At 36.8% G+C, this 27,785-nt stretch overlaps 1 protein-coding gene across 4 annotated transcripts in view; it reads right to left on the bottom strand.

Annotated features, from left to right (window-relative positions):
- Positions 1-4,732: 4,732 nt before the first annotated feature.
- Positions 4,733-27,785, bottom strand: part of RC3H2 (ring finger and CCCH-type domains 2) — a gene marked incomplete at its 5' end in the record, with an annotated part of 38,146 nt that continues 15,093 nt past the window's right edge. Inside the window, 16 exons of one of the 4 annotated variants that reach the window (XM_079705999.1) lie at positions 4,733-5,227; positions 5,841-5,989; positions 6,087-6,194; positions 6,448-6,582; positions 6,680-6,761; positions 7,323-7,407; positions 7,648-7,861; positions 8,189-8,335; positions 9,717-9,887; positions 10,482-10,915; positions 11,841-12,055; positions 15,725-16,033; positions 22,658-22,770; positions 23,686-23,804; positions 23,917-24,049; positions 24,516-24,716. In XM_079705999.1, the coding sequence (XP_079562125.1) occupies positions 5,032-5,227; positions 5,841-5,989; positions 6,087-6,194; positions 6,448-6,582; positions 6,680-6,761; positions 7,323-7,407; positions 7,648-7,861; positions 8,189-8,335; positions 9,717-9,887; positions 10,482-10,915; positions 11,841-12,055; positions 15,725-16,033; positions 22,658-22,770; positions 23,686-23,804; positions 23,917-24,049; positions 24,516-24,716 (2,811 nt within the window). In that variant the 3' untranslated portion in view covers positions 4,733-5,031. The remainder of the gene's footprint in view (positions 5,228-5,840; positions 5,990-6,086; positions 6,195-6,447; positions 6,583-6,679; positions 6,762-7,322; positions 7,408-7,647; positions 7,862-8,188; positions 8,336-9,716; positions 9,888-10,481; positions 10,916-11,840; positions 12,056-15,724; positions 16,034-22,657; positions 22,771-23,685; positions 23,805-23,916; positions 24,050-24,515; positions 24,717-27,785) is intronic. The other 3 variants (XM_079706002.1, XM_079706000.1, XM_079706001.1) reach the window with 3 other exon arrangements.

Below are 27,785 nucleotides of genomic sequence, written 5' to 3'. Positions count from 1 at the left end.
TGTCAAGTACTGCAAACTTTTTCCATCAATTTTCTCTCAAACACTGAAAATCATGATGCTCCATTCTGTGAACAGCCAAAGCTAATATCTCTTCACTTCAGTGCTACAGCAAAAACACACAGAATTCACTCTTTGCTATTCACTATCATCACAACCCTCATTGTTCCATCTCTGCCCTCCCCCCATATACAGGCCTTATGAATCCTAGCCTTCCCCCATTTAATCCTATTCCTATATAGCACAAAGGGAAACATTACAATTTGGAAATTCAAATTGAAGTAAATGGAATAGAATTTATTCCCATATATATTCCCCATTTCATTGTACAGAATTATTTTAAATTATAGTTTTAAATAGAAGCTGAGTATATGCCTTAAAAATGAGCATTAAATCCATCTTAGAGATGGTGCCTGCTTTTTACATGATGGGTGTACACCATCTTTAATTTCATTTACATTTCAATCGAACAATAGATTTGCAAAGAAAATGTCTAATACAGACGTAAAAATATTCACACTAGAGCTTCACAATCGGTTGTACAATTGACAAACAGGCCTCTTTTCCCAAACTTTCCAGCTAAGCAAATTTATAAAATGTAATCAATGCAACAAGAAAAACATTTCTCTTTCACTTCCAGGGAAAAGAATATGCAATAAACAGTATAAATGCAGACAGCAGTTGCTGCAAGCTAACCACGATACTCCCAGGTGGCTGTACAGTGGATATGTGCAGTACAAATAAAAGCCACATGTGTTGTATCACAACTACAGTATAATTGTTTGCCCAGCTAAGAGAATGCATGCACTTCCATGCCTTGGGTTATAAAGTGAGGCCTAATTCTTGACAGATTGATGGAATATATGCAAATGACCTTGGCTTTTGGCAGTACTAAGTGCAGCCAGTGTCTGTGTTCCACTGGTTTAAGGATATTTAAATTTTTTTATTTAAAAAAAGAAAAAAACTGCCAATTTCAGACTTGGGGGAATAACTGCTCTTGGAGTAAAAACAGGACTCCACTCAAATGTGGGGTGTTCTGATTGGTGGCCTTGACTCCTTGTATTCCCTTGCCAGCAAAGGGATACAAAGAAACCACTACTAATATAAAGGAGTAACTAGCAAATTTATTCAATTTACCCAGAAAATGAGATACTCCTTGAGCATGTTCATTTGTGGTCTGCTTGCAGAAGGGGTTCTTATGTAGAAGGAGTTACAGTAAGTGATCCCATTAACACTCCTCATTCACTAAAACACAGGGGAAGTTCTTCCAGGAAACTAATACATAGTTGCAATGCAACTTTCCCCTTGAATGATTAGTCACCAATACTGGTGACAGTCTGCTCAGAAAATGACTCTAGAAGCTAGGGAAGAAACATTCAAAGTTGAAATCACATGCTGAATCTGATCATTACAAACGCCACCCCTGTTAACAAGACAACATGGGCTTTAACATGTAAAACGCAAAAGCAAGCCAGATGGTTTTTAAAACTATGTTTTCAAATGTTTAAATGATCCCGTTTTAAATTCCTACAAATCACTGTGCATCCGGTAATTTTCTCAAGGCAGCATATAAAATTGGGATGTGCTTTATAAACTTAGAATCAACTTGAAATTTGAGTGAAAGTGACCAGATCCATACAAATGGAAAAATTCAGTTCTAGTATAGGTTTCTTTTACTATCCTCTTGTGAGAGTAAACAGTTACTAGGAAAAACATCAGTGCCACTGACCCACTGAAGTACCTTCTCTTGAAAATTACGATGCACAACTTTCATGCATGACGCTGGTTTACTAGATGGTATTGAAAGTAAGTCATGGCAGGAAAGGCAAAGGAAATGTGCTTTGTTCAGTTACCAACTAGATGACATACTTAAGTAACTTTCTCAGGATTCATAAGATGAAATGAGACCACAAAGAAAGAACTACTGATGCTACATCACAGTATCTGAATGAGGCACATGGCCTTCAGAATGGGACTTAGACATTTTAAAAAACACAAAAAGTCAGAACAAAACAAAAACCTCACCATTTTCCCACTTTCCAGACCTCGGATTACTTTTTCCTTATTAGACCATACACCACATATGCAGTTTAGTTGACAGCATTACAAACTTCCTCTCCTATTGCTTTATATCCTTTGATTTCAAACATATGTGCATCACAACATGTTGGTAAAGGGTCAAATGACAGGGAATGCCCCCTATTTTAAAAAGTCACATTCTAGGTCCAATTTGTAATTTTTTCCTCTATATCATTAGGTACCTTTCATAAGAAGGATCAGATAAACTGCTCTTCCTTCTCAAGTGGCAGAGAACCAATGTCTTTATTTCACATCCAACACACCACGAGAAACAGAAGATGATCACTACATAAAGGATGCAATACCGAATAATCCCAACATAGAAACAATTCCTATGTTAGTGAGGAAGAGAGTAAGTTTTTATGAACAGGGAGTTACTGTTTTATGGGATCACCTGCTGCAAGACAAGCATTATTTTAATATAAATGTGTTCTGAGACATACCAATAAGTTGGCAGGTATATACATACACTGATGCAAATGTAATTTCACTGGACAAGTAGGCAAACACCTAAGCAGTTTATCCCAACCCCCTCCAGCAGAGCACAACCAAGTTTCGAAACTTCAATTTTAAAATTAAAAAGATAAGGTTAAATACACAAGATCAATTTATGTAGTATATATTCACCCTCAGAACGTGCTGAAGATGTTTTGCGTAGTTCTGTTGCACAGAGGGTTCTTTCCCTGAGGGCACATAAGGAGCTCTCAAACTGTTAATAGGTCTCTATTTTGTAACAAAATAGCAATTTTAAAATCTTAAAAAAAAATACATTACCTTCAACATGGAAGATCTCACTATTTAAATATCCATGAAATAGACATACTGGTTTGCATATCCTTTTTGGAAATACAAACAGCAAATAAAGTACATTGGAAGCATTTCAAATGTAATAAGCGCATATTTATAGAAAGGTTCTGATATAAATTATATAACAATCACGTTCCTGTAATATCCTAGGCTAATTTATAATGTCGGAAATAAGTTAATGTAACATGGTTTAAAACTCTTGTTCCTATTCATTTCAGGTTACAGAGTGAAATAAATAAAATGTCCTTGTAGGGATGGGGGCACTGGCCATGGCAAAAAGGTACAGTACTAACCAAGGAAACTAAGTCAAGGCTACTGTGCTGTTATGCTACAAACAAACATCTTCATACATTTGAGTATTAAATAAATGTGTAAGATCTTCCATACTGACACCAGAATATCAAAACTACCCCTTTGTTTCTCAGGTATATTTACAACTTATCAGTCACCTTATGAGCATGTTCATTAAGACAGGTATCAAACACCAGTATTTACTCATTCTGATCAAGAAATTTCAGGGAAATGTCAACCCTCCCGCCCCTGGAAATGTGCACAAAACTTTTTATCAAAATCTTATCTGATACAATGCTGTGGTTTTGTAAAACAACTAAATAGCTCAGACGACCAATAACATGATCCTGTTTAAGCATCTTGCTAGCAGGAAAAGCCCTTACATACAGTACACCTGGTGAAAGATCAGCTTGGCTTAAAATATTCCAGTACAATTTTCAGAGTAAACAACTTCACAGAAGTTAATTAAAAATAATAATAAAAGTCAAACTAATCTTAAAGAAATGGGGGGAAAAACAAAGACACAAACTATAGGTAAGATCACCCAGAAGGAATGCCCAGCTTTTGTTTTCAAATGTTGACTGAAATTTAGGTTTCAATAAAATACCTCCCACAAATCTGGAGCCTGGCTTGTTGAACATACTGCATACTTTCAGATGCCAAGTCAAAACACTTTTCAGTCACATTTTAGCAGGGCAGAAATTATTCATGTTTTTAAGTATGAATAAAGGTTAGCCAATGTTCTATTATTACATGGTTCATAGTCATATCAACCTAACAGTCAGAAAAACAAGGAAAATTAAACCCCAACATGAAGTAACAATAAACGATATTTAACCAAGATAATGCAATGAACATCCAAATTAATTAGTTTAAATTAAAAACCCAGCAATACCATCTTGTTAGTCAGTGCAAACACTACATACAGGGTTTTCTCAAGAAAGCTGAAAGCACCTGATTCTTTTGCCAAGTCATCAGATTCATAATGTACAGGCTTAAATCTGCATTTTAAAAAACTGCCATTACATTAGTGCATAATTTATCAAAATTGTAAAAACGATTCTGCATAACTTAGGAGAATTTAATATCTAGTACATCAGCTGAAAGACTTAGGCACTTGGTTATATATTTAATTACTTACTTCAACAAGTAGCCTGTGTATAAATATTAACAAAGCAGAAACTATTTTTGAAAAATGGAAAATTGAAAAAAAATTTAAATGCTACAGATAAAAGCACTGCACCACACTCCTACATATAATGCAGTAAAGAAAGCTAGTATATAACCCTGTAAAATTCTATGGTAAGAACATCTAACTCCACTCTTCAAAATTTAAAAAAAAAAGAAAAAAAAGAAAAAAAAATCCATGCAAAGTCCCATGAAAAAGATAAATAAAGCAGCTGGAATGAGATGGAAATTTCTCTCAGTGAAACATAAAATAGAAATAAATAAGTTAATTAAGTCTACTTTCACTAGATGTATCATTGTAGGATCCTGCTAGTTTAATAACTGAGTTGTTAATTTTCTATAGAAGCCATTTAAAATAGGAAATGGCTCAGTTACTGCACCGGATTGCTACAAACTCATAAAAAGCTGCTTGAAGCTTAAGTTAAATGTCCAAATTCCAATCACTTCTGGAAAGTGAACGTGTTACCCTAGTAAAGTAAATTTTCTTTTTTTTTTCATAATGCTAATGCAAGAGGGCTTGAAGTATCAAAGAGTCCACAGGAAATGGATGCCCCCAGTAATATCTTTTTTTTAAAAAAAATATACATTATATAATATATATTATATATATAAAAAGCTAGTGTAAATGCTTCCATGGTATGGTCACAGATTTGAAAGATGAACCTCTTTTCAGCTGTTAACCATCTTCCCATTTGCAACAGGTTTCAAAAAGTCGTTTTTATCTTCAGACATAACATGAGTTTTCAGAATGAGGTTGCCAACACTGACAGATGTGGCAAGAGGGAGGCAACTCGCATTGCTAATGGACACTGGGAGTGGCTGACTAAAGCAAGAAGTTACCGGCAGAATTGTTTTTTGCTCCTCCCTGGGAGAGAATAAATGACATTGAAAACAAATTAGCTTTAAGTGAAAACTTTTAAGAGTAACCATACACGCTGAATAAAAGTTGTAACACACTTTAAGAGCCCCTAGCAAAGGCACGTCTTTTTCACTAAAAAGTATCGGAGGTCACTAAAAAAGTCCCATTTTCCAAAAATTATAATAAAAAATTAGAACACTGGTTAATTTAAGGCCAACAATCAAGTTCAAGATTAGCCCATATTTTTGGCAGTAATTATATACTAAAGGCCAAAAATATCTTAGCAAGATTTTTAAAAAGGGAAACCCTTCATTTAGGTTTTAGTTCTCCATTTTGTAGTCTTGATGTTTGGCTATCAGAGGAAGTATAACCTGATGCTAGAGCATAAACATAAACTTTTATCCCAACCAAAAGCAAGTTTTAGGCTACTAAAATGGACCCCTTGGTTAGTTCAAATTTAGTTCTCCTCTCCTAAAAATCCAGACTGACCAAATCATTGCCTTATTACGTAAGGTCTTCCCCTCACAGGATAAAACCAAAAATGAATTTAACAATGCATCTATTTCTTTTTATTCATGCCCTATGCCCACTGGTTATGAATTTTATGTCTAACACTCACAGAATCACATGGTCTTCATCTAAACTCTGTCTCTTCTGCTCCAGGGGCTCCTTTTGGTGTTGTTGGACTGGATGCCCATTTTCTACCGCTGTTCCATTCAGTAACTGATCATTCTGAGAACTGATACCAAGCTGTATGTCCAGGATCTCCTACGAAAATAAAATGTTAATCCTTCAGTATGAAAGTATTCTGTACTTTAATTTCCAATGGAGTAAAGCCTCCTAGATGTGTGACTGCAGTACTTACTTCAATCTGTTCACCTTGTCCATCAGGTTCATCAGTATCAAGTGCTGAAAGCTCTAACTCTATATCCCTATCAGGCTTAGTATCAGCTGCATCTTCTGTATAATCACTCTGTAATTAAGAAAAATGGTGATTTCATATCTGTGGAAACTGCGGCTTCCCTTTTAAATTAAAATGGGAGTCCCAATGATTGATCTAAAAAAAGAAATCTAGGACTACAATTTTATTTCTACTCTTAAGTTTTAAAAGCATTCATCCACCAGAAAAAGCCAAATTTTGCACTAAGTAATGGCATAAAATAACATGCAACAGCAGCAAACAGCAAATATATTGGGCATGAAGCTGAGAGGTTCAGTTTCCTTACCTCTCCATTTCTCAGTTCAATTTCCTTGCTTAGAAGATTTAAGGTAAGGTGACGGCCTTCGTCCAGGGAATTCCACTTCTGTTGCATGGCCAGAGCATTGGCCTCCCTCTGAAGAAGCAACGAGTTACTCTTGGCCTAGAGGAAAAAAAAAAGTAAAGTCAGCTTCCATCCATAACTTTTAAATGTCATTCTATTTTTTAAAAAATTCAAAGCAGAGTGACACAGAGCCTACCTGCTGAAGTTCAATGCTCAAAAGGTCTCCAGTACTGGAATGCTTTCTATGACCAGATAAATCAGTAACAACGAATCTGTCCCTTTAAAGAAAAATAAGTTTACTGTTATAAAAATGAAATAAATGAAGCAACTAAAGCAGTAATGACTATATAATGACTATATATTATACATATTTTTTAATTTATTAATTTATTTATTTTTGGTTGCGTTGGGTCTTCATTGCTGCGCACAGGCTTTCTCTAGTTGTGGCGAGCAGGGGCTACTCTGTGTTGCAGTGCGCGGGCTTCTCATTGTGGTGGCTTCTCTTGTTGCGGAGCACGGGCTCTAGGCAGGCGGGCTTCAGTAGTTGTGGCACGCAGGCTTAGTTGCTCCGCGGCACGTGGGATCTTCCCAGACCTGGGCTCAAACCTGTGTCCCCTGCACTGGCAGGCAGATTCTTAACCACTGCACCACCAGGGAAGTCCTATATATGTTTTACATAACAGATCAACCCTGAAAGTTTCAGTCATTATTCCAAATGTAAAATTTTTTTCAGAAATTTGTTATATAGCTAAAACTAGCAAAGCACAGTTCATGAATAACTGGGAGTAGGATCTGTACTCTGAGAATAGAGAATCCTAAAGAATTAAGCATAACGTTACCGTTCAATATAATGTGCTGATGACGTAGCTTCATTACCATATGAACTCCATCTTGAATCAACAGCATTGACATAAGGGACATAATCTATAGAAATGTAGAAAGCAACAATGATCAGAAAAGTGAAAGATCAGATATAGATGTGAATGTATACTTTTCAAAAAAATCCATATTTTATCCAACTAGCCATGTTCTCCTGGCTAAGCCATTTAATTCTGAGTTTACTGTGGCTGTTAAATGAAGAGAAATGTTCTGTATCTAACAGAGTGAGGATTAAAAAGCACAGTGCTAGAACATATCAGGTGAAGTATTAGTTAAATGGAATACCTGATACGCTGATAGGTTTTGTCGCACTTCCTTGGGAAGCAGTGGCCTGGACAGGATCCGTGGTATGGTAACCTGTACGGGAAGATCTAGAAATTGCACCCCATTTTGAGATGATAGGTCCATCACTAAAAGGAATTATTGGATCTTCTTCTTTTGTCCTTCTCTGAGTTTCAAATAAATGCACTCTTCTCTTAACATCTCCACTGTCCAGGTCCTGCATAAATAAAAGAAAATCAATAAAAAGATTGTTGGCAATTACTTCAGCTAATAATACAAGTACATGCTTTCAAAAGACATTAAATTAAGTTTTCTGGTAAATTTAACATTAGCTGTATATCTCAATGATAACCCAACATCTACTTTAAAACACTCAACTATGCCCAAATAATTTAAACATTAAGTGCAATTTATTTCAGGCTTACCTAAATGTAACTCTGCTGCTTACAGATGAGTAACATACCAACGATATGAAGATGAAAGCATTCAATCATTCTAAAACTTGAGTCAACATGCACGACAACCCTTGCCCCCCAAATCATACCATTAACACAGCATTTGAATTAGCAATTACATCTCTGGGCTCTGAATCGATAGCATTTATACAGGAACCTATGGTGCCACAAGACCAGGGGGAATAATGGGAAAGATGATCTTCTTCAAATTTTGTGCCACTCACACTTTCAGAGAACTGATTAAAAAAAGAAAAAAAAAAAAAGGCACAGGCAATTGGTAAGAAATTTAAATTTACAAACTTGTAACTAAAATAAAGTAACTATTATAGAATTCACAGCACTTTATAGTGAACAATTAAACATTCAATAACTAATATTAAAAACTGTAACAAGTAACAAATGGTATTTATATTATTTGTATTTATATTACGTATTAATAGAAAAGAGAATGCCTTCTCTTTTTTACTTTGTCCTTTAAGAAATCATAAGGAACCCCTGACTGATACTATACAGACCAATCAACAATTTATAGCATGCCTCTAACATGGTAAAAAGTGCTCTAAAAAATGAAAAAAAAGCAAAAGAAAACACACACATACACATACACAGATTAATACAAATACATTTTTATATTAAGCAAGTGGCAATTCTTATCACTCTTGTCAAGAGGGTTAGCTGCTTTGAAGAAGTACAAGTTTGATGAGATAAATTTGGATCTACTTTAAAAATTCAATATTTATGGATGGAAAAATATGATGTCTAGGATTACTTCAAAATAATCCAGTAGGAAGAGGGGGTACAAATGAAACAAGATGGGCTGAGTTGATAATTGTGGGTAACGGGTACATGGAGTTTATTACTATTCTCTCTACTTTTGCATATGTTTGAAATTTTTCCTAATGAAGACTAGAAAAAAATTTTATTTTAGTATCTCTAGGGATAGGAAATAAACCAGATGAATCAAAAAAAAATTAATGGTTTGCTCTAAATGTAACAGTGCTGAAAACAGGGTACATTAAAACAATCCTGGTACAAAAACTTGTTTTGAAATGATAAGAACAATAATTAACAGTGATTTAAAACACCATAAATAATACAGCAGGCATTTCTGCACCTCTTGTGAAGTAGGGAAGGAATGTCTCAGATAGACCAGAATTCAAATCCAAGCTACTTATAGGGTGAATTTACTACTTGGGCAAATTACTTAACTTCTCTGAGTAGGATTCCTAACATGCAAAATATGGGTAATACCTGCCCCCTAAGGATTCTGTAAGAATTAAATAAAATAACTGCTTAGTACAGTGCCTGGCACAAGTAGGTGCTCAATAAATGGTGGACATAAATCTTATTATTAATAAAAGCCATAAAAATAATGAGAACTATACCACTGGAAAGATTTTTGAATTCTTGGTGGAAAAAGGACTGTGATTTAGTGGTCTTCAGAGTATCACAATGCCTAGCCATAGTGCTTACATACTCAGTGTTTATTGAATTAAACTCAACTGCCACCAAACCAATGCAAAATATCCAACATAGGTAACTCTGGCTTGAATGAGCGCTCTGAAGTCAGTTGTCTGACCTATCCCTGCAACATCAAGTAATTAAAACCTTTCTTACATCAGTGCGAAAGTCTACACTGAATAGAGGAGAAGGTGGTGTTGGTGACTGTGTTGCCACAGGAAGAGTTGAAGAGACAAGAGGTGCTTTCTGAGTGTGGTACTGTGCCCACTGCTCTGGCTTTCTTCTTATCTGCTCCTCGCAACTGGTCTTCAAATGACCACAAGGTTCCTAAGGGGGGATAAAAGAAACAATCTTAATCATCTAGGGAGTGGTAAATAAATTTAACTATGCTCCGTGGAAATAATGTGAACATTTACTATATTGTTGGGACAAAAAAAAAAAAAAAAATACAGTAGGGAAGTCACCCTAGCCTATTCTCCATACACTTAAACGAAAGGGTTAATATTTAGTCAAATGTTAAAAGTAAAATCTGAGCACTCACTTTTCTGGTTTAGGAAAATCATATGTATATACGTGGGGATACTAAAAATAGGCCCTGTCTTTGTATTTTGAAGATTTCTTTTTACCTTCCCTTCAGTTTCGTATCCAAACATAACATTTATTGAGCATGAATATGCATCAGGTCCAATTCTAAGAGCTTTGCTTTTTCTGATTTAATCCTCACAACAGCTTTATGAGGTAGGTACTACTATGATTTCCATCAAATACGAAAAAATTGATATAGAGAAGTCAAGTAAAATTCCATAAGTCACACAATAAGTAAGTGGAGGAGCCAGGATATATACCTGAATGGTCTAACACCAGACTCTAGACTCTTAACCACTACACTATATCAGCATTCCTATTTCCATTATCACTTACCCTTGGTAAAGGCACAGTTGTCCTTGGCTCACTTGGTGGCTGACAAGCCACTGAATAATACCCATCTAATGAGTTATATCTTTCCCGCAAAGATGTCTGATACACAGACGAGTGCATCACATCCATTGGAGGTAAAGAATTGCTTCTAATAATGTCATCTCGTTGGTACATAGGTGGGCGCCAGATGCGCCTGCTGTCGTACACAGGAGCATACATTCCAGAAGGTACTGGAGGAACTGGTCCATACGGCTGCGGAGGAGGAGGTTGGTAAGGAGAAGAATTCATTCGATCTCGAGGCGAAAATGTACTGTAATGATCAGCATATGGCATGGAAGCAGGTGGGAGGGAGGACTCTGGAACATTACTGGACCTCACAAAGCGAGGAACACAGGGAGCCACACCAGCTGGTACTGTTGGAGGTGGTGGGTAGTATCCTTGAAAATTGGAAAAAGGAATATTTAATGTAATCTTAGTAAAATTTAACATTTTGTAATGGTTTAAAGTCTAAAGCAGCCTTTAATGTTGGAAAATAAAATAAGCTTTGAACTTTACTTTAGTTACCCTGGTTTAGAAAGACACTACACGCTTTCAAGACACCACTATATGGGGCTTCCCTGGTGGCGCAGTGGTTGGGAGTCCGCCTGCCGATGCGGGGGACACGGGTTCGTGCCCCGGTCTGGGAGGATCCCGCATGCCGCGGAGCGGCTTGGCCCGTGAGCCATGGCCATTGAGCCTGCGTGTCCGGAGCCTGTGCTCCGCGGCGGGAGAGGCCACAACAGTGAGAGGCCCACATACCGCAAAAAAAAAAAAAAAAAAAAAAAAAAAAAAAAAAAAAAAGACACCACTATATGAAAATCATTAATGTTCAATAATTTGTTAAACTGCTCCTTAAAAACACTTGATGAGCTATTAACAGATGGCTGGTAAATTTCCTTCTAGGCCATGTATTGCCACAGGTTTTAGATTAAGTAATTAGTTACATCATTGATTCTTAACCTTTTGGGGAGCAGAGGTTAAAGACCTCTTTCACAATCTATATAAGCTGTGCATTGTCTTTCCAAAATTATACTTAAGTATATATAAACCAAACATTTAGTATACTATTTCAGAGGACATACAGAACTCACTAAAGCTCATCCATGGACCCTACATTTGATTCATAGGAATGAGAATCTTAAAACTACTGGTATGTAAAATCATAGATTCTTAGGACAGGAAGAAAACTTAGGGGTCATATAGTCCAAAGGATTAATTTTTTAATGCAGATTTTCTAGACAGATATAAATGATTCACTAACTTATTACAACAAATGTTATATTGTAGTTTCTTTTTTTCTTAGAATTGTCTAAAATTACTTACCTGTCTGTGGGTACTGTGGGACTTCAAAGGGTATCTGAGTCCTTGGATCTTGAAAATACTGAATGTTTTCAGAATGCTGAGGATATACTGGTACTCTAGTTATAAATGGGCTGGATTTTGGAGGCACAGAATTCAGCTCTGTTCCAGCATTAGTGGGCCCAGCTGAGGTAGCCGCTATATTACTTACAGGAGTCTTGGGTGGAGAACCAATTTTACTGGAGAGAAAATTTAACAAGAGCAAATGATAAATCACTATCTATGACTGTTAAAAGTCTTTCTCAGTAGGAATGGTTCATAAAATTATAGTGACCACTAACAGCAAATGCTTCAGGTATTTCCACAGTGACAAATAAGGCCATGAATTTCATTACCACCTTACACTGTTAATTCACAAGATTATAGGAACAGATCTCATACTTTGGTGAGGGTGAAAAACAAAACAAAAAACTGCAAACAAATCCCAGGCACGATGTGACCCACTAGTCCCTTTTTACTCATACTTTAAACAAAGATTTTTCCTACTGGAAGTTTAAAAAAAATCCTGTTCAATAACTTCTCAACAGAAACAATATAGTTTACCAGTTGAATTTTTTGACACAAATAAGACATATGTAAAGGGAAGGACTGCTCTAAATATTAAGCATTAGATTAGCTGAAATGTAAACTTATTGAAGAAAGGCCATTTTTGTCCATTTTGTTAACTGCTACACACCCAGGATCTAAAACAGTTTCTGGCACACAGGAGGCACTCAGTAAATATTTGTTGGACAAATGGAAAAGTTCCTGCCACGTAGTAGGTACTCAGTAAATATCTGCTAGATGAACAGAATGCCAATGAAATGGTTACTCATTAAATTGATGCAAAACACACAAGCTTTCTTTTTTTTAAAAAAAAAACACAAAGGATTTTCTTTGTTGATTCACCAGGCGATCAGCTCCAGAGGATCTCACCATGGCTTCTTAGGCCCTCTGAAGAAGTCAAACTTTGGCAGAGCTGAGATATGTGGTGATGTAAGAAAAAGATCTTGTTAATGATGCAGGAATTCAATACATTGCATCTCAACTAGATTAGAGGGTTTTTCTCAAACTAGAGAAGCTCTTTTAAAGCAAGAGTATAAATAACAAGGAGTATGGGCTGCCTTTAAGTCTAGCAGAGATTAGTCTAGCAGATGTTTACTTCTATGTGTAATTGTGTATTAAAATGCAGAAAATAAGAAACTGTGGATAATAATAGTAAGTACAAATGGCTTAGAGTTTAAAGATATTTTAGTGCTGTGCTTATATTTTGAAGTTCAATAAAGGCAACAAGGAAAATGATTAGGATTTCCTCTTAACAATAATAAGTAACACTAATCAATTAATGAGCACATTCCAGGCACTATTCTAAGTGCTTTACATAGATTATCTGGTCCTCCATAGCAGAATGTTATATACCATAAAATTCAGATAAGTACTTTGAAATGACAAATTCTTAGACTTTGCAGGAAAAAGGTACCAAAATCCATGACAAGGTTCATAGCCTTATGAAATCATGCAAGCTATCCCAAAAATCCAGACTTAAGGAAAAAGCTAACTTTCAGTCCCATTCTAGCCAGACAGCTAGATTCTAGATGAATTTAGGATTCTAGGCTGTCCTTTGCAGCAGGCCCTCTTACCTACATGCTTTTGCCTGTGCTGCTTTTTCTACAGACAAGACCCTTCCTTCCTAACTAGCCATACTTTTGGAATGGCTCAGGTGTCATCACCTTACCTCTAAAAAACCTTCCACAATAACTCCAGGTAGAATTATTGTGATTTTTTGTGTTTTAATAACACTTGAAACACAACTCCATTACAATACCTTTCAGAATATATTATATGATATCTGTTTATGTCTGTCTCCCAAACTACACTGGAAGACTCTTAGAAGCAGGGAGTATATCTACTTCATTTTCATTAACTATGCCAATTGTCCTGGTATTTGGCACATAGTAGAAGATCCATAATTTCTGAATGAATAAATGATTTATTTACCGAGATTTACTTTTTTGAAAGTTGTTTTCTCTAGTCCATCATTTTTTTAAAAACTAAGATATATTTACCCTTGTAAGGTGTACAATTCAGTGATTTCTGGTATATTCCCAAGGCTGTGCAACCATCACTGCTATCTTATTCTGAAACATTTTTACCACCCCTAAAAGAAACCTGTACTCATTAGCATTCACTCCCCATCCCCTTGTCCCCCAGCCCTAGCAACTATTAATCTACTTTCTGTCTTCTATGGATTTGCGTATTCTGGACATTCACATAAATGGAATTCTACAATATGTGGCTTCTGTATCTAGCTTCTTTCACTTAATATAATGTTTTCAAGGTTCATCCATATTGTAGTATGTACTAGTACCTTATTCTTTAATGGCTGAGTAACATTTCACTATGAATATAAAATGGTTTTACAACTTTACCTTGCCAAAACCCTTCAAAAGCTCATTTCCTAAATATATTTAACACAAGATCTCCATAATCTGGTGCCAACCTACCTATCTAAATCTTATCATATTTCACCCAGCAATATAAAATTTTCCTATTCTTTAATCCAACTCCAATATTGCTTCATTTATGTAAATGCTGTCTCCCCAACTATGTCTTCATAAGTTTCTTAAATGCACAGATATCTTATACATCTCATGTATCTTATTTTTTTTTTCTTTATTTATTTTTAAAATTTCCTTTATTTTTTTTGGCTGTGTTAGATCTCAGTTGCGGCACTCTCATGTATTTTCAAGAGTGCCAAAATCAGAGCTCAGTATTAGTGTGTAAATAACATTTGCTAAACTAGAGAGTGTTCTCTGATTTATCTCTTCGAAGATCTCTCTGAGGAAAAATTATAAGAATCCTCTGATAAACAAATTTCCCAATCACATGATAATTGCAGAAATAAGGAATATAAATGTCTACCTATCCATTTATTATTTGAAATCCCCAGCAATTTACTATGTGCCTAGCATAACACTTTTTCCCCAAAAGGTATATAATAGACATCGACAGACTATTTATGGGCAACATAATCTAAACATGCTTTAGCTCAGATTTTAAGACGCTAAAAGAATACAAAAGCCTGAGATATTAGAGGGGAAGTAACTTTTCAGATAATCGGAAAGTTTTAAAACTTTTTTCTTAAAGAACCAAAACCTTTCCGCCAAATTAAATCTTATGCTGAAACCCCAAAACAACGATAATGGTAATAATAATAATGGTAGTTATAATAACAGCAGCAGATATTTAGTGAGTGCTATGTGGCAGGCACTGTTCAAAGCAGATTGCAGTATTAACTCATTTAATCCTCACAACCAACATATGAAGCAGGTAGTATTATTATACCAATTTTATGGATAAGTAAACTGAGGAAGACAGATTAAGTAACTGGCCTAAGATCAAACAGCTGGGTAACACTGAGCCAGAATTTGAACCCAGAGTTGGCTTTAAAGATTTCCCTCTTAACAACTACACATCATTACAGAGCATAAAGTGGAACTGTTCTAATTGAAACGGGCTGGAGGCTCAAGCATCTCACCTGCTTAGTTCCTTTTTGGCACCTCTATGGACTCAATCCTAAAGTTCAAGGAAATAAGGTGAGAAAAACTCAATTCTGATCCAACCTCTTCAGTTTACAGTTGAAGAAAACAAAACCCAGAGTTGAAGTGAATTTCCAAGGTCACAGAGCTATTCAACTGCAGATCCAGGACTAGAACTCAACTTTTTTGGTATTTAGTGCTTTTTCTACTACATGAAACATTCTGCATAAAAATTCTGATTAACTGCTTTTCCTCAGGATGAATAAAAATACTCAGGTACTTATAAAAAGGCTAAATTACTCACATTAAACATTTTTACCTAATACTTACTTTTCAGTTACAGACTCTGCAGAAGGCCCAGCAGCATTCTGACCATTAGTGCCAACCTTCCCCACTTTCTTCACAGTCTCCAGAGCTCTTAATGTACTGTCAGTACTACGTGGAATTAGCTGGGAAACACTGTTTTCTGCATTTGAAATTCCGTTTGTACTTGGAACAATTTTCCCCGTTGTTTCACTACTTCCTATGACAGAAATGACATTTCCGGCTGTGGTTGTGACAGTGTTGTTTACACCAACTTTATTTAGAAGAGGAAACGTTCTTACAGTTGCATTGATCTTTTTGTTCCTTAATCGATACCTGTTTCAAAAACAATAAACATATCAGTAAATATTTCACTAAATCTTACCCTAAGTAAAAAAAAAAAAAAAGGGGAGGGAGCAATAGGAAAAAATGTTAAAAGGAAGAACAACTTTGAAAAACAGGTTTCTTCAGAAACTAACACACCATTGTAAAGCAATTATACTCCAATAAAGATGTTAAAAAAAAAAGTTTCTTCAGCTAAATATCAAATACAGTCTACATCAAACTCTGCTATGATAGCCACCACATGAAAATGTATCTGCCATATACAATATATATATGTACACACAATACTTATGTATGTAGACACATAATTAATGTAGCAAGAAAAGTACAAATGTATTCAAAAAACTATTTTGAGAGAGTGGGAAGAGATCTTGAAAATTTTGTACAATTGGAATAGAAAGTACACGATATAAAAATGAAAGTAACCATACCAAATTTATTTGGGAATGTAGAATGAAAAGTTATGCAAGAGTTGAAAGAATTCTGTTACCAAATTGTTAAGGCATCATATAATTTTAAAGAGATTAAAAAAAACCCCAAAACTCATTCTTAAACATTACACCAAAATATAGAAATTTAGTATTCTATTTTTCAGATTAGTTTATGACTAAAGTAAAAAGTAAAAGGATTAAAGATATTTTCTGATATTAAATTCAGGGTTTTATTTATGGTGGTCAGATATAATACTCTAATACATAAAGCAAACTGATCTTCGATTCCATTTAAGAAAATTTATTTCCAGTCATACAACAAAAATTTCATTACAATGTAGTCCTAGTCAGTGTTCCCTCCAATATTTTAAAGTGGTGAACAACTATGTTATATGAATAGAAAGATGACTACACACATACGGGTTCATAATTACATATACCTAAATTAATCTGATATTAATGTTATATATAACCAAACATATGCTAATTAAATACAAACAGTGTTAGTGATGAGCAATGCCTTCACAACAGTTTCCCTTTTAGTCCTCCAGTATCTATAAACAGCTTCATCATTCAATTCTCCCCATCTCATTCATACACACACACTGACAGAAGCAGCAAAGCTCAGTAAAGACAAGTATTCCCAGATGAGACTGGCTAAAGGTGGAGTGATAGAACATGAAGTTCTAAAAAACCACAGGTTATGGCCAGCTTATATATGTCATCTTATAGATCTGGGGAACCAATGATTACTTCTTGAAGAATGAGGGTTATGAGCAGACCTGTATTTTAGAAAGGCAGTTTGGTGGCATGGAGAGGCCAGTGCTTTCCTCAACACACTACTCTGAAACCTGCTCTTCATTCTTCACTTCAAAGGTTCTTGCACAAAATGCCCAGCTGCTCCTTGCTTTCCATTCTCAAAGGATAAATTTCAAATATCCTTAAGATTGCTCTGGCAGGCAAAAAATAGTTTTAATTGTGAGTCTCTTAAAAGAGAGGAGTAAGGTAAAGTAAGGGACAAACAGGGATACATACTCGACTCCTGGCATCTAGGCAGCTAAAGACTTAGGCTTGGAATCTGGACCTCACAGTTGAAAAAGCCAATTACTTCCTATTCTTTTAAAGTCATCCATGAGCTCCCTGAAGTATTGGCTCCCTGCCTTACCCAGCTTAAAATCCATTATCTACCATTAATTCCTCCCTTGTAAATACCTTTAACTCCCTTGGTCCAATTACCCTGTTGAACTCACCTGGTAAAACCCCAATCCAATCTGTTGCTTATTCTCTTATTCTGTGTCTGCTCAAGTAGGTGAATGCTGCTAGAGAAAAATCATGCAATCATGCTGACTAAACTCTCTTCAAAATCATGATCAAGTATTTAAAATGGCTAAGCACTACATTAATATACTTCTCTACTAAATTCACTTTCCTATCTCTAACATCCTTTTCCCTTCCATTCGCCAGAGCCCCGCCACAGCTGATCATGCTGCCTCCCACTTCACAGAGAAAACAGATGACACCAGAGAAGAATTACTTATCTTTCCATCACCAATCCCGCCAACCTTCCTGCTTCTGTAACTACACCTAAAATAGGAGGGGAAGAGCTCCTATTCCTAACTCAGGCCAATCTTTCCACTTGCACCCCAGGTCCCAAGCCCATTTGCCTTCTCAAAGACTTCACTCCTATAATTATCTTTTCTTCTCTAGTGCATCACCACTTCATTCAGGTGTCTGCTTAAATGTCATATCCTCTGGGATCCCTTCCCAGACAATCTTATCTAAAATATCTCCCCTTTCCCAATCTCCTTCTCCTTACCTTGTTATTTTTCTTCATAGTGCCAATCAGTACCAGATATTATGTTTTCTATTTATTTGGTTTATGTTGATCTTCTCTATTACAATGTAAGCCCCACGAGGGCAAGAATTCTGTGTTCCTTATTCATCTCTCTATCTTCAGCACAGTGCCTGGTACATGTTAGGTGTTCCATAAATATTTCCCTCATGAATGTGGAGTAATCCTTAAACTTCACATGGCCAAGAGTACTGATTTTCTACCCCCAAGCATTTCCTATTTCAGTAAAAGACATTACTTAGTTATGCAGGCCCCAAACCTTGGAGTCATCCTTGATCTTCTCTTTTCTTTATACCCCACATTCGATCTATCAGTCCTATCAGCTCTACTTCCAAAATATAACACAAATCTGGCTACTTTTCATCATCTCAATTACTATAGTCCTAGGACCAAGCTACTAATCTCATGCCTGGACCACTGCAGCAGTTTAACTGGTCTACATCATGCAGACACTAGAGTGACATTTCTAAGACAAAATTAAAATCTCATTGTTCCGTTTGAATAAAACCCTATAATAGCTTCCAAGATAAAATGCAAACTCCTTGCCAGTGTCCACCAAGCCAGTATGGTCTGGCCCTCGCCTAACCTCTACAACATTATCTTTTGCCATTCTTCTCGTTCTCCAGGCACACTCGTCTTCTTTCTAGTTCCTGAACATGACAAGCTTGTTTCCACCTCAGACTTTCTTTAGAGCATTTTATCGGTAACTGAAATTGTCTGTTTACATGTTTACTGTTCTTCTTTCCCCACTAGAAGTACCTCAAATAGTACCTAGCACTTAACAACCACTTTTTAAAATATTTCTTGAGCTGGTTGACCTCAGGCTTTTGATACTCTCCAGAATGCAGCAATTTTGGGGAACAGGATTCCAACACCCTAAATTCTAAAATATATTCACACAAATATTCTTAAGAGAGATTCTGGGCATTTGTTTGGTTAGAGATATGTATAGTAGAGAAAGCAGGCTGGGATAAACTTTATTTAAGTTAAACATTTGCTGAATTCCTCCTGGTACATTATGGGAGCTAAGATAAAGGCTCCACCCTCAAAAAGTCCAGAGTTGGGTAGCAACATGCATTTTTTTAACCAACGAGATAATGACATCTTCCATTTCCTTAATGCTTTGTATTACCCTGTTCTTCCTTCTTCTTCTTCTTCTTTTATTTAACAGCAACAGAGAGTGTGAAGCTGGTTGGAAATATGAACTATAGATTATTTGCTCTTTCAACATAAATATCCTGAGTTTACATGTCAAATACCTGTTAAGTGCAGAAAATATAAAGATGAATAACCCATAAAATAAATGAAGTCCAGTGAAAATACACACCAGTAAATAAATAATTGCAATACAGTGAGAGAACTGGTAGTTATAAAGTTACCAGGTACACAGTACTATGGCAGCACAGTGAAGAAAGCAACTAACACTGCCTGGGAAGTCAGGGAAGTTTTCAGACGGAAGATGCTATCTGAGTATAATCAGGAACAGGAGCTCTCCAAACAGAGAAGAGGAAAGCATATGATATAGTGAACAACATGTATAAGGGAAAGAAGAGTGAAAGAATTCATATAGTATTAAACTGGATGTACCTTAAAAAAATAAAGAATGCAAAAAGTGGAATAAGGCTGGAAAGCAAGATTGGGCCCAGAACCAGTGATATACTGAGGAACCAATTAAGAATTTAAAGCAGAAGATGGACATGATTAAACCCGTATTTGTCAAAGAAAATCTTGGTTGAGACATAGGGAGATGCATGTAAAAAGCTACATAGCAGGACTTCCCTGGTGGCGCAGTGGTTAAGAATCCACCTGCCAACGCAGGGACATGGGTTCGAGCCCAGTCCAGGAAGACCCCACATGCCGCAGAGCAACGAAGCCCGTGAGCCACAACTACTGGGCCCACGAGCCACAACTACTGAAGCCCACGCACCTAGAACCCATGCTCTGCAACAAGAGAAGCCACCACAATGAGAAGCACACACACTGCAACAAAGAGTAGCTCCCGCTCGCCACAACTAGAGAAAGTCCACGTGCAGCAACGAAGACCCAACACAGCCAAAAATAAATATATAAATTAATTAATTAATCAATTAATTAAGTTTAAAAAAAGCCACATAGCAGTAGAATGGACAAATTGGGTAAACACGTGAAACATTAAATGTTGCACCTGGCACAAAATTTGACTGATTAATTTGGCTATTATTATTTTTACTGCTACCATTATAAGTTCAGGCAAGAAATAATAAAGTTCTGAAGTAGGCACTAGAGATGGAGAGCAGGAAGCCAATTTGAAGGTGTAAGAGATAAAATGGATTTTCAGGTGGGCACCAGTTGTGAGTGGAATGACAATGAAATCACACAGTTTCTTCTCTTTTTTAAGTGCTCCCAAGCAAGGTCCCCTAAAAAGCTCTATTTTAACTAAAAAGCTCTACTTTAGGTATGGACAAGCTCAAAATATCTCAAGTCTAAAAAATCATCTTGATGTAAAACTCTGTATACATCATATAGAACTGCCTAGACTACATGCAAACAGCACCCTTTTTTTCTTAAGACTCCTGCAGCCTCTCTGGGATCTTCCACTCTGGGGGAGGCAGGGGGATAGTAAGAAGGGAAGCATGTTTCTGCTCTTCTTTTTAATGCACACACATTTATCTTCTATCACACTGCTGTTGCTGTAGAGCTCATTATGTGCAGGGCCCAGTGCTAGCCACTGAAAAGAGGAGACAATAATAAACAAGATGGATATAGTCCATGGACCTTACACTTCAGTAAGGCAGACAAACATTCAATAAATAGATCAGGGGTCAGCAAACTATCACCTATGGGTGAAAGTTGCTTGTTTTTGTAAATAAAGTTTAAAGCCATGCCCATTTTATGCATTGTCTATGGTGGTTTTTTTGCTACAGTGGCAGAGTAGAGTGGTTGACAGAGATCAATGAATGGTTCACCAAGCTGAAAACATTCACTATCTGCATCTACAGAAAAGTTTGTCAACCCCCAAGACAGACCCCGTAAGTTAATTATAATTTTGACAAGCAGGAAAAAGAGGAACCTGGTTTAGTATGAAATACTGGGGGGATGCCCCTGAAAAAGAAAGGATGAGCTAGGCACAGGGAAAGCTCCAAAGGCAAGGCTAGAAGGAACCGCATTATATAAAAGACTTCAGGTGGGAACGAGCATGGCACTGACAAACGGTCAGCATGGCTTGAGTATACAATAAAATTAGGGAGCGTTGTGAGATGAGATAAAAAAGGTAAGCACAAACTAGATGACGCAGAGTCTTGCGGGCCACAGAGTAGATTTTATATGTTTATCCACAGGGATGTCCAAGTCTCATTACCTGCAATGAGCCTTATGTGTAAAGTTCTCCCTATTTTGTGGGGAATAATGGGATTGGGGGTGGGTAACCATAGCTGTAAGATGACTAGTTAGGAGGCAACTATGGATCAAGAAAAGGGGATGATAGCTTAGACTACAAGGATAGAAAGAAAAAGGAAGAGTCAAGAAATATATAGGAAGGTGAACTGACAGCACTTGGTGACTAAGACAAGCAGGTGAAAGCTGGCAAAGATGATTCCTATAACATGGCACGTACAACTGGCTGGAGAGCGTACACTTGGGGATAGCAGATGGAAGATGTATACAAGAAAAGATGTACAAGAGGAGAAAATTAGCTCATATTGGGTTTAAAGTGTCTAAAAACAAAAGAGAGATGTCCATTAAGAGTTGATATAAAGACCAGTTATTCAGTAGAAAGGCTGGAATCAATTTTTGGTGAGATCTCAATGATGAATGTTTTGGTTAAAAAACAAAGTAACAAAAACTTGGAAAACACATATTACAGCTTATATCCATTTACTTTTATGTCTGGGGTAAATGGACATAGAAAAAGGGATTACCCACAGGACAAGAGAAAGGGAAAAGAAGACAGAAAAAAGAATGTTAAAAAGACCAAAAACCATAAAAAGAAAATGTATCTGCTTTACCATTTTACCTGGGACTCAGCTGTTACCTTCAATGGAGCCTGAGCAAGTAACAGTGAACATAAGAATACTTTCATTCTGCACAGGTGTTTAGCAGAAACATGGATTCCAGATATACAATGGTCTAAAATATGACACCTGAATAAGGTTCTAAATCACTTATTATGTTAACCATGCTGCCAGAAGCAACAAGGTGTGGTTTCAAAAGAAAAGGTTATTTTTCAATCTAAAGTCTTCCACAATGCAAACTTGATTGCATCTTTGAAACTCATCACAAACTTTAAGACTCTATATAACACTTTCATAATGACCAAAAATTAATCCCAAATAAAAGAGAGTTCTCCTAACTTACTTTTCAAGCTCTTCCTGAGAATGGGCAAAAGTACAATTTGTTCCTCGTGGACACCCTCCTTGCTGTCGCAAATCTCGGCACATGCTAGTCTTATATTTGCTGTTTGGCTGAGGCTATGAAAAGAAAATCAATGTTTGGAAAAGTGAAGATTCCAGTTGTCACTCACTCTTGGGACTCCAGAATTTTATGATTACACCTTTATTTCTTTTTCACGTTAGATAAGTAATTCTTGTGCTGACACAACTACCACTGCATTGTTTCCTGTTATGAGTTACGTGGCATAACCCTGAGTTGGCATTTTAGATATTCCTTCTGAGGATTATCTGGAACTGGTTCAAATGTTATGTTACTTATTTGTCAGGCAACAAAATGCCCACGAAAATAAAAGATTTTCTCATCAATTCATTGCTGTCTTAAAATTATGATACCCAAATCAAGCAACCAACTTCAAAAAGCATTAAAAAAGTCATAAGCTTTGTCCACTTAAATGTTCTCAGGAAAAGGGAGAAGACAACTTACCCCAGAAGTTAAAAATTAAGAAATACTAATTTATTTGTCAATTTGAGAGTACAACTTTCTTCTAAGGCTTGGAGATAAGTTCATACAAATAATGAGGCAAAATATAAAAACATCATCATAACTGCTATAATTTGCATCAAAATCTAAGATGTCATTGTTATTTCTATGACCTTATTTCTATGACCTTAATAAATATGAAACATTCATCTTTCAGTTAAGATTTGAACATTATAATATCTTCTAATAGAAAAAGGACAGGAGAGGGCTTCCCTGGTGGCCCAGTGGTTGAGAGACCGCCTGCTGATGCAGGGGACACGGGTTCGTGCCCCGGTCCGGGAGGATCCCACATGCTGTGGAGCGGCTAGGCCCGTGAGCCACGGCCGCTGAGCCTGGGCGTCCGGAGCCTGTGCTCCACAATGGGAGAGGCCACGACAGTGAGAGGCCCGCGTACCGCAAAAAAAAAAAAAAAAAAAATTAACAGCAGTCAGAAGTACAATAAATGTGCTTACCTGAGGTGTCTCATGGCCTTTTCTACTATAATTTTGTATGAAGTCCACAAGGCCATGAACCACTGTTTTAACAGCTACCATTGCATTTTCTAGCTGCTCCCAAGTTGGTGAAACAGCATCTGTATAGTCCACCAAGGGGATGGGATGAGGAAAAGAATTTGTTAGCAGTAAGTCTCTTGTGTTATTTACCTCAAAGGTAGAAAAAGTATAAGTAATTATTTTGTCAAATACCTGGATTAGGGTCTATGTTTGCAAGAAGCTCTAAATGAGGCCTCAGTCTATTTAAGTTAGCTGGGTCACCTGTTCGTTGCAAAACAATTGTCAATTCCTGAACGCTCTTTGCAAATGATTCTGGGGACTGCAGCTAACACAAAAAGAAAACAGAATGGTTTTTACTCTGGTTTTTATGACCTGTCTATATTGAAATGCTTTCATTCAGTCAACATACTGAATAGGTTTTCAAGTGTCTTCAGATTCCATAGTAGGAGTATCAATGATGAATTAAATTTTCACCTCAGAATCTGCCCTATGAAATTCATCATTAGACACTTAGAAAACTTATTTATTAGCTATCTGGAGTCAGAATATAGATAAATGACAGACTTGGTTAGCCAGGCTGCTTTTATGCTAACATCCTGTATTTGCTTCCCTGTTGCCCCCCTTAGTTTATTTTAAAAGTTAGAAAATAATAAAAAATAAAGATATTTATAAGAGTCTTATATGTAAAAACAGGAATCTCCAATTGGTTGTCTCTTTACTCCCTTCAGAAGATTCAAATACTCTTCAATGTAGCAGAATGATATAAAATCAGCGCCTCTAATTTCACAAACCTTATCAATGATAGACTGCATGTGTGATTTATGCGCCAAGTCACCATACAGAAGTGAAGACCACTGCTCAGGTGAAATACGGAGACCTGCTTCCATAGCAATATGAACAATTTGGGCGTCATGTTCTCTGCGTAAAGCCTCATAACTCCGAAATTCCTCCTTTAGCTGCATCAGGGAAGAGTCTTCATCCCTTTTGGTAACCTAAAAAATAGAAAGGAGAGAAAAACCCATCAGAATTACTCTGCTCTTCCTCCTTCCCCAAACAACTTTTTCTTTTTTTTAGATGGGGGAGGTACCTATAGCCTATCAGATACTACACGAAGAAGGTACAAAGAAAATAATGTCCTCACCACAAATTCTTTTTGGAACAAAGCAGAACTTACAAAACCTAATACAGAGTTCTGCCTTCCTTCAATGAGCTCAGCAGGTGGTAGGGAAGAAACTTGTAAATAGAAAGTTATAGTGTAAGTGCTATTGTAAGACTCTATGGCAACATAAAGGAAAGGCAATTAAATCTGACAGGTGGGGGAGGGAAGGGTGAGTATCAGGGAAGGCTTCCCCCGGCAGAAGGCTACATGAACTGAGTCCCGAAGAATGAATAGGAGTTCCCCAGGCAAAGAAGGGTGAGGAACAGAATTCTAAAAAGAGTAGCAAGTGGTAAACAGAAACATGAAAGAGCAGAGCACGTGGAATTAAAGGCTAAGATGTAGGCTGGAGAAGAATCACAGAGGGCCTTGTATACTATGGTGAGAAATTTTGGGACAGGCACAATTTGTTTTAGTGCACTTAATTTATTGTGCTTCACCGATAGGTACCGCGTCTTTTACAAACCGAAGGTCTGTGACAACTCTGTGCCAAGCAAATCTATTGGCGCCATTTTTCCAACAGCATTTACTCACTTCATGTTTCTGTGTTACATTTTGGTTAATTTTTGCGATATTTCAAACTTCATTATTATTACTTTTGTTATGGTGATCTGTGATCAATGATATTTTATGTTACTATTGTTGTTTTGGGGCGCCATGAACCACATCCATAAAAGATGGTGAACTTAATCGATAAATGTGTGTTCTGACTGCTCCATCAACCGGGGTTCCCCTGCCTCTTTCCCTCTCCTCAGGTCTCCCTATTCCCTGAGACACAGCAATATTGAAAGTAGGCCAGTTAATAGCCCCACAATGGGCTTCAAGTGAAAGGAAGAGTCACATCTCTCACTTTAAATCAAAAGCTAGAAATGATTAAGCTTAGTGAGGAAGGCATGTTGAAAGCCAAGACAGGCTGAAACCTAGGCCTCTTGTGCCAAGAGCTAGCCAAGTGGTGAACGCAAAGGAGAAGTTCTTAAAGGAAATTAAAAGCACTACTCCAGTGAACACACAAATGATAAGAAAGCTGATATGCTGATATGGAGAAAGTTTTATTGGTTTGGATAGAAGATCAAACCAGCCACAACATTCCCTTAAGCCAAAGCCTAATCCACAGCAAGTCCTAACTCCCCTTAGTTCTCTGAAGGCTGAGAGACGTGAGGAAACTGCAGAAGAAAAGTGTGAAGATAGCAGTGGTTGGTTCATGAGGTTTAAGGAAAGAAGCCGACTCTGTAACATAAAATTACAAGATGAAGCAAGCCGGAAGTGCTAACGTAGAAACTGCCGGAAGTGCTAATGTAGAAACTGCAGCAAGTTATACAGAAGATCTAGCTAAGATAATTAATGAAAGAGGCTACACTAAAGCACAGATTTTTCAATGTAAATGAAACAGTCCTGTATTGGAAGAAGACGCTATCTAGGACTTTCATAGCTAGAGAGGAGAAGTCAGTGCCTGTCTTCAGAGCTTCAAAGCTTCTCCTGTTGGGAGCTAATGCAGCTGGTGACATTAAATTGAAGGCAATCTTCATTTACCTTTCCAAAAATCCTAGCTAGGGCCCTTAAGAACTACGCTAAATCTACTCTGCCTGTACTCTAGAAATGGAACAACAAAGCCCAAATGACAGCACATCTGCTTACAATACGGTTGACTAGATATTTTAAGCCCACTGATGAGAACTACTGCTTAGAAAAAAAGATTCCTTTCAAAATATTACTGCTCGTTGACAATGCACCTGGTCACTCAAGCGCTCCAATGGAGATATACAATGAGATTAATGTTGTTTTCATGCCTGCTAACATAACATCCATTCTGCAGCCCATGGATCAAGGAGTAATTCTGACTTTCAAGTCTTATTAGTTAAGAGATACATTTTATAAGGCTAGAGCTGCCATAGACAGTAATTCCTTTGATGGATCTGGGCAAAGAAAACTGAAAACCAGTTGGAAAGGATTCACCCATTCTAGATGCCACTAAGAACATTCGTGATTCACAGAAAGAGGTTAAAATATCAACATTAACAGGAGTTTGGAGGAAGATGATTCCAGCCCTCATGGATGACTTTGAAGGGTTCAAGACTTCAGTGGAGGAAGTAAATGCAGATGTGGTGGAAACAGCAAGAGAACGAGAATTGAAGTGGAGCCTAAATATGTGACTGAATTGCTGCAATCTCATGATAAACCTTTAATGGTTGAGGAGTTGCTTCTTATGCATGAGCAAAGAAAATGGTTTCTTGAGACAGAACGGTGAAGATGCTGTGAAGACTGTTGAAATGATAACAAAAGATTTAGAATACCACATAAATTTAGTTGATAAAGCAGCAGTGAGGTTTGAGAGGATTGACTCCAATTTGAAAGAAGTTTTGCTGTGGGTAAAATGCTATCAAACAGCATTGCATGCTACAGAGAAATCATTTGTGAAAGGAAGAGTCAATCAGTGGGGCAAACTTCACTGTTGTCTTATTTTAAGAAATTGCCATAAACACCCCAACCTTCAGCAACCACCACCCTGATCAGTCAGCAGCCATCAACACTGAGGCAAGACTCTCCACCAACAAAGACTACGACTTGCTGAAGGCTCAGATGATGGTTAGCATTTTTTAGCAATAAAGTATTTTTTAATTAAAGTACATACATTTTTGGCATCATGATATTGTACACAATAGACTACAGTATAGTGTAAACATAACTTTTATATATACTGGGAAGCCAAAAAATTTATGACTCGCTTTATTGCTATATTCGCCTTATTGCAGTGGTATGGAACAGAACCTGCAATATCTGAGGTATGACTATACTATCCTGTAGGGAATGGGAAACCACTGAGGACTTTTAAGTAGAAGAGGGACATGATGGTTAGGCAAACATTAGTGCTATGGGTGATGATTAAGAAATTTTCTGCCACCACAAA

Source organism: Hyperoodon ampullatus (assembly GCF_949752795.1).
Source record: "Hyperoodon ampullatus genome assembly, chromosome: 6".
Classification (NCBI taxonomy): Eukaryota; Metazoa; Chordata; class Mammalia; order Artiodactyla; family Ziphiidae; genus Hyperoodon; species Hyperoodon ampullatus.
The sequence above is the reverse complement of the archived record's forward strand: the minus strand, read 5'-3'. Positions and strand labels throughout refer to the sequence as shown.